Source organism: Macrobrachium rosenbergii, chromosome 49, assembly GCF_040412425.1.
Source record: "Macrobrachium rosenbergii isolate ZJJX-2024 chromosome 49, ASM4041242v1, whole genome shotgun sequence".
Taxonomy (NCBI): domain Eukaryota; kingdom Metazoa; phylum Arthropoda; class Malacostraca; order Decapoda; family Palaemonidae; genus Macrobrachium; species Macrobrachium rosenbergii.
This window is the reverse complement of record NC_089789.1, coordinates 22,896,106-22,903,605: the sequence shown is the minus strand read 5'-3', so window position 1 is coordinate 22,903,605 and position 7,500 is coordinate 22,896,106. Positions and strand designations below refer to the sequence as shown.

Below are 7,500 nucleotides of genomic sequence, written 5' to 3'. Positions count from 1 at the left end.
AGGATTGTGTTGATGTGCGCACAGTGAACTATAATGGTATACCAAGCCTAGACGACCTGCGAAGAGAGGTGACCGAAGTGTTCAGGGAAATAGAGTTTGAGTCTCAGCTTTTTGTGATTTGCTGAAATCATACCCTCAAGAATGCAGGCTGTGGTACAGGCAGATGGAGGCCACACAAAATATTAAATGCTCAGAGAGAAACTTAAATAAATACCTGTTCTGAATTACTTTTGTTTTTGTCCATTTCAATTTTAGTTTATGCTGTAGAGGGGGCCTCTAATTTTGAAACACATATAATATATATATATATATATATATATATATATATATATATATATATATATATATATATATATATATATATATATATATATATACAAATGTATATATTTATATTTTATATATATATATATTTATATATATATATATATATATATATATATATATATATATATAATGTATGAATGTGTATATCTATAAGGTACAAATAGTCCACCAATGTTAAATTTACTTTACTGTACCTTGACAATACTCTACACCTACAGGGAATTGTATGGAACAAGTGCACCTGTCCTGACCGAGAATCGAACTCTTGCCATAGGGTTAACAAAAGGTCAACAGTAGACCTAATTAATAACGTGCATTAAATTCTACTTCTGAATATCGGTCAGTGCAAGTGAACTTATCAAATATGCTGCGATTTGGGTGCAAATTCTTCCCAAGTTACGTAAAATTCGATATTAATGGTATTTTTGTGGTTGTATTATATATGTATATATATATATATATATATATATATATATATATATATATATATATATATATATATATATATTTATATATATATGTATATTCTAGCAGCTCATACCCCTTTTGGAATGTAGACCTCAGCCTTAAGCTGGTGAGGCAAACCTCACGACCAATAGACCATTCCATATTATTTGGCTTTTAAGTGACTATTCCAGAAAATGAAACTCAAATTAAATATTTCCATAAGCAAATAAAGAGCGTAATGAATATGAAATATTAAAAAATGATGGTGAGAAATGCAAAAAAAAAAATATATATATATATAAAAATGTCATCAGTATCTCATCGCTCCACAGCCTTTGGTACTCCGCCGAACGATCAACAACACTTGCATGGAGTGTTTCACATCCTGTGGTATCAAATTGAGGCCTTCGTTAAAGCCAGCTAATTGGTGAAGTGAACCCACGTTCTTTCGCTTTCTGCTATAGGATTGCCCTCTGATGGAGTAGGGAGTTGCACTCTCGTGTGTTTAGTGGGATGTGACAAGTGATTACTAACATCTCTCTCTCTCTCTCTAGACCTGTCTTTGGTTTAAGATAGTTTTGCTTTTATTATTAAAATCGTTCAAACCTGTTACATATATATATGTATGTATGTATGTATGTATGTATACATGCATACAAATATATATATATACACATACATTATATGTATATATATATATATATATATATATATATATATATATATATATATATATATATATATATATATATATATATATATATATATATATATATAAAGATAAAATCCATGAAGGAAAGAGAAACATGTCTCTCTTTCCTTCGTGGATTTTGTTTTTATTTATATCTTCATCACGTTCCATATTTTCGTGATTTAGTTATATATATATATATATATATATATATATATATATATATATATATATATATATATATATATATATATATATATATATATATATATATATATATATATATATATATATATATATATATATATATATATATATATATATATATTATATCGTACAAACGGTTGGAAAACAAGTACTCACACCTGACAGGAGTTTGTAGGCAGAGTCCTACCCACATTAGTGATAAGTCAACCTTTACAAATCCGGTTATCTTGTGGGAGCACCGCTTCACTTTTCCCCGTCTCTTACTTACCTCCCTTAAAATTTAAACTTCTTACATTATTTCTTTTAAAATAAATTAATCATCTTCATACATGCCTGACTGATATTCATGTCCTTACAGAAACTTTCTTTTATAAAACTAAACTCAGTGATGTATGTTTCCAGTGCATTATCAGAATAATCTACCTTTTTTTTTTAGCGCCTGCCCAGTTGACTATGTGACTGAATGATACCAATCGCCTCTTGGGATCTATTTGTGTTCTCTTTCCCATCTTGGAATATGTCGTTAAAGATTTTGCAAGTGCCCTCACTCAAGTACATTCAGCCAAAGAGCGCTTTGTGGTTTCTTTGTGAATATCGGGAAGAACAATTGAGTCTAAGATCATTAATAACTAAATCCTCGTTGAAATGAGAAGATCGACCTTCAGTGAAATCTAACGATGCATATTAGAAAAGCACATTAACACCAAGATAATGGGAAATAAAGCCACTTGACGAACTTACGAGAAAAAGAAGACATTTCAAAGCCTCAATACTACAGTACCTGAGTGGAAAGATCCCCTACAAAAATATTGCTATGGGAAAATGAGAAGAAAAGAGTATCAGGATCTCTAACAGAAACAAAATAAAATAAAACTGCTTATCAAAAGAAGCCCTTGGGCTACCAACGCCAATCATAAATGTGTCGTCAACCTATCAGAAACCGTGATAGAAATATGGCATATGCCTCAGGTTACGGGTTAAATTTCACTTGGTCATCTGGCGTGTTGAATAGCGTGGAAATCACAGCAGACTTTGCAGTCTAGAAATGTGCGGTAATATTGCCAGTAGGATGTGAATATAATCAGCGGAATTGCTTACAGAAATATAAAAAAGCCAGACACTTCAAATGTCTCTAAAAGATTTATGGTTGCCATCATTGCACTGAGACATGATGAAAAATATACACGCCTTATTAAATCTTTTTTTTTTTTTTTTTTTTTTTGTGAGGAACTCAGGGGATCAACCTTCCTTCGCCATCCTTCTCATTTATCCTGCTTGAATCTGGCATGAATGTAGATACCAACTGCCGCATGTTGCTCTCTCTCTCTCTCTCTCTCTCTCTCTCTCTCTCTCTCTCTCTCTCTCTCTCTTTATTCATGATGAACGAAGTGTATTTTTTTTTATTTCTCTCCCTTTAGTCTGAAGTGTTTGCGTTTTAACACTTAGTTTGCTTCGTTTGAACAAAGTTAAATGTGTAAATCCCCGGAATCATTAATTTCAACATTTTCATTTCTTTTAGATCAGTTCCTCGTTCTTCTGTGTAGCAGTAACCGTACTAGCCTCCGTTCTGTAAAGTTTAACGTATTTTAGCAACGTTCTTATTATATGAACGGAACGGTGAAAATTGTGAACGTTTTTTCACCTTTTCTCTGGCTTATATGAACGAAAAATTCTTCTCATGTTAAATTTACGTATCAGAATATGTCTTAATCTGAAATTTGGCGTTTCCCAAATACTTTCATCACGCATAAAATACGAAAGAACATATTTTTTTTTTCAGCTGTGCGGCAATGGCAATATATTTTGGTTACCCACGAACTGTAACAGATGCGAACAAAGAAAATGACTATTATCATAAACTCAAACAAAATTACTTGTCCGGCCATCTTAGTTCTTCATATTTATTTTCACGTGCTCGTACAACTAACATACTTATAATAAAGTTACCTGAACATTGATTGTACTCAAGCTGTGATTAAGATTAGCATTATGGGAGTTACCCCAAACATCACAGACTGCTGGAGCAGTTGTGGTGGTGGTGTAGGGGCTTGGTGGGAGTGGGGTCACGGTTGGTGGTGATTCTAACAGACTGTTCTGACTGATGTCAATTACTTAGCGCTCCTGGAACTGGCAGCATACCATTGCAGCCTAGTACAGGAGTCAAAGGGGTTACTGATAGATCCGAAACCCAATATTAGTAGAGTAAAGTTACCTTGTGAAATCATTTATATCGAAGCAAATTTCTCGTATAGGAGAAACTGTACTGTAAAGACGATTTCTACCTTGATCCCGCCACAGAAGATATGTGCAGGAGGATGCATAACACTAAATAAGACTGCTCTTTATGCGTGTGGCTAACCCATTCTAACAACTAAACTAAGAACGGTAACTGAAGAAGGGCTACCGCTCGATATTACGTGTAGCCCCACTCTTCACTTACATCTTGACTGATTTTGCAGATGGGAAGAGGCGTTTTCAAGCAAACTGACTGTAGACTACGTGCTGCTGTTTTATCGATATCGCTCCATCACGAACGGAAGTTTTATGAATGTGAATATAGGTCCTTTCCTGGTATTCAGCTTTTGTTTGACAGACTTATTGGATGCGTAGTGCACAAAAATATAAAAAAAGAATCCATCTTACTTCATAGCCTTGAAATGGCAAAGCCTGTCTTCTCAGCATGATGAGATTATCGTATGAATTTCTCATGAAATATCTCCTTCAAAAGTCCTTTTCTGAAGCTTTTCAATTTGTGTATCACATATTATCGTGAGTTAAGCCTGTGAGAAAGTTAGCAATGCCATTTTTATTTATAATTTCCTTTTTCTTGTGGATATGACGCAGCGGGCGGTTCCATAAGCTATCTTACAAAAGGTAGCGCTTGGCTTTATTATTATTATTATTATTATTATTATTATTATTATTATTATTATTATTATTATTATTATTATTTGTCTTTACAGGTCTCATTGAGAACTATTCTCGCTGACACCAAATTTTATGATCTGTTACAAGTCTCAGTTTAACTCTTGGCTCTTATTACGAGACATGGCATTGACCCTACGCTTCAGCTCCACTCCTTATCATCCGGTGCTGGGGCCAGAAGCTATAGGCATTCAATTTTGGGAATGAGATGGTCATGTTTGTAGCTGCTATTTACTAGAAAGGTGCCTTTTAATTCCTGATTCCGGGACATTACACCGGGTTCAGAATGTCGGTAGTTATTCGGAAGTGATGAAAAGCCAGTCCAGAGTGATGATATATTCATCTGCCATATTCGTGGCAGATATCCAAAGAAGTTGAATCACTTTGAATACTTGAACAAATGTGGGTAGCTATGGCTCACTAGTTTTTTCAGTTCAGAAAGTGATTAAGTGAAGGGATCAGCTTGAGGGTATCTTCTTGCCCTTAATTTAGATCTCTGTCACAATATGATCAACAGCTTCTTCTTTACTGTAGCCATCACAGCGGGACAAGTGTATTCAAACTGACATTTCTTCTTAAGCGATGGCAATCTCTCTTCCCAAAAAAAGAAGCCGATTAAATCATTCTGATTATGCAGCAAAGGGCTGAGAATTCCGCCTTCTAGAATTTATCCTGATACAGTGATCCCAAGAGGTAAAAATTCTTACCTTTGAGAACCAGAGTTAACGAAGAATCTTTGCTGTTAAAAGGTATAACTGAATTGTAATTCCAGCCGTGGGAGAGGCTGCACGTCAGATGAACGTTGAAATATGGCAGTTTAAGAGACCGAAGTCGTCATCCATTTTCTGAGAGACCCTGATTCCAATGTCGCTGAAGGATAAGGGTAATTAGATTGCCCATCACATTGTCCTCTGTATTAAGAAAAAACTAATCTAAATACCATTAAGAAATTAGTGGCGTAAGTGAAACTCTACAGCAATCAATATGTTGGCCAACTCTTTATTAATTTCGATACAAAACGATTTTTATATACAATAAGATGTTAGTTACAAAGAATATACAACATGGCAGTATTTATTTATTTTTGTGTTGCGATGGAGGTGTGTACCCGCAGTAGCACCATGGAATAATCCCGGATTCAGAGGCATTCACTTACAATACTTATTCTCCCTCACTTACTAGACTTATTCTCTCACTCATCTTCTGTTCTCTCTCTCTGTCTCTCTCTGTCTCTCTCTCTCTCTCTCTCTGTCTGTCTATCTCTCTCTCTCTCTCTCTCTCTCCTTTCATTCAGTCTTATTCCTCTTCTCTCTTCGTTGTAATAGCACCATTGGTCAGCATTTGTTGCACTAGGCAGGATCTATAGCTGATCTTAAAATTTATAGTTTTATGAGATTTTTTTGAGTATCTTTAAATATAATAGATGCATTTGGTTTTAATGCCGATAACATGTTTGTATTACCGGAAATCAGTGTTAAATCTCACTGTTTTACTTGCGCTCAAATAAGCAAACACACTTGTATGTGCGTATGCATGCGCGTGTTAGATATAAATGTTCAGTATAAAACATTAAAAAACAAGAGTTAAATCATCCGCTGGTTTTCAACTGCCCGTGTTACATTTTCTGAAACTTGATAGTAATTATTCTATGTTAACGTTTTCTATTCTACCTAACATACTAATCAGTCATTCAATCAGCACAAACAAACTAAGAGAGGTTATGGCAGTGATTGAGGAAGAAACATTAAATTAATGTCTCTACTTTTTGGGATCTACTTAGTAAAGGGAGAGAGGTGGGGGAAGGGTATATATTCCTCATGATATGTTCTCTTGGTTTGCCTAACTCATTTTTAGTAAGACTCCTAACACACATCTAAACGCTCACGTATACCTTTCCAGCCAATCAGATATGGAGGGACTTTAGAAAAATGCACCGATACATTCCTAGTGTAAGTTTGAGAGACGTTCCATATACAAGTAATGACAATAACTAATCAATCTTATTTCGCAATATCAAGAAAGGGAAAAGTAAAAACACGAAGCTCTCATATAATGCTCAGACTGGAGTAAGAAGGACGGAATTTTTCCTACACTGATGTGACAGCTAAAAGCATTTCGAAGATTTTTTTTTTATCGAGTTACGTTGACCTCAGCAAATTGAAAAAAAAAGAACGCTCTCCCTTTGAAGGATGTCATGACATCCTTGGGAGTGTTGGACTAGGATCCTCACGGGCCTTTGACGTTGCCGGCTACAGCCTGCTGATGGGAATAGGCCAAGGCTGGGTTACAGTACTCGCAGTGTCCTGGGGGTCCTTGTGAACCAGGGGCGCCTCGGCCTCCTTGAGCTCCAGGCATTCCCGGAGGGCCTCTTTCTCCTATCCTGCCAGGAAGTCCAACTCCTTGTGGACCTGGTGGACCTGCAGAATTTGCAAAAAAAAAATTAGTTATCAAAATGCACCTACCACCTGCAAGTTTTTAGTTATATGAATGAAACAGTGTACAATGAATGATATGATGTGGAACTCATGTAGAATGTTAGCAAATGGAAATTCTCTAACTCCTCCAAAACTAAAGAAAACTTAATTGTGAACACTAACCAGGTTCACCAGCAGGTCCCAGCTTTCCTTCCCTGCCTTCACCCATCTGGCCGCGATCTCCCTTGTAACCTCGAGGTCCTCTCTCTCCTGCAGGTCCCTGAGGACCTGCTGCTCCTGGGAAGCCAGAGTAACCACGTTCACCGCGTTCTCCAGGGACACCAGGGTTACCTGAAGGTTGCAAGGTAACATTTAGGTTCTTGAACAAGTAAGAGAAAAATATAGTTATCCATTATGTTTGTATGTATAATCGAATTATAAATCTAATGACTTCTTAATCATATGACACTACGAGGTAAAACTCGTCTA

General features: G+C 35.6%; 1 protein-coding gene across 28 annotated transcripts in view; it reads right to left on the bottom strand.

Annotated features, from left to right (window-relative positions):
* Positions 1–5,582: 5,582 nt before the first annotated feature.
* LOC136832154 (collagen alpha-1(IX) chain-like) overlaps positions 5,583–7,500 on the bottom strand; it is a 99,775-nt gene continuing 97,857 nt past the window's right edge. For all 28 annotated transcript variants that reach the window (XR_010851100.1, XR_010851101.1, XR_010851098.1 and 25 more), the window contains 2 exons: positions 7,195–7,362; positions 5,583–7,014 (listed from right to left, as the gene is read on the bottom strand). Coding sequence is in view for 24 of the 28 variants with exons in the window: in XM_067092864.1 (XP_066948965.1) it covers positions 6,824–7,014; positions 7,195–7,362 (359 nt within the window). In the remaining 4 variants the exon portion in view is untranslated. The remainder of the gene's footprint in view (positions 7,015–7,194; positions 7,363–7,500) is intronic.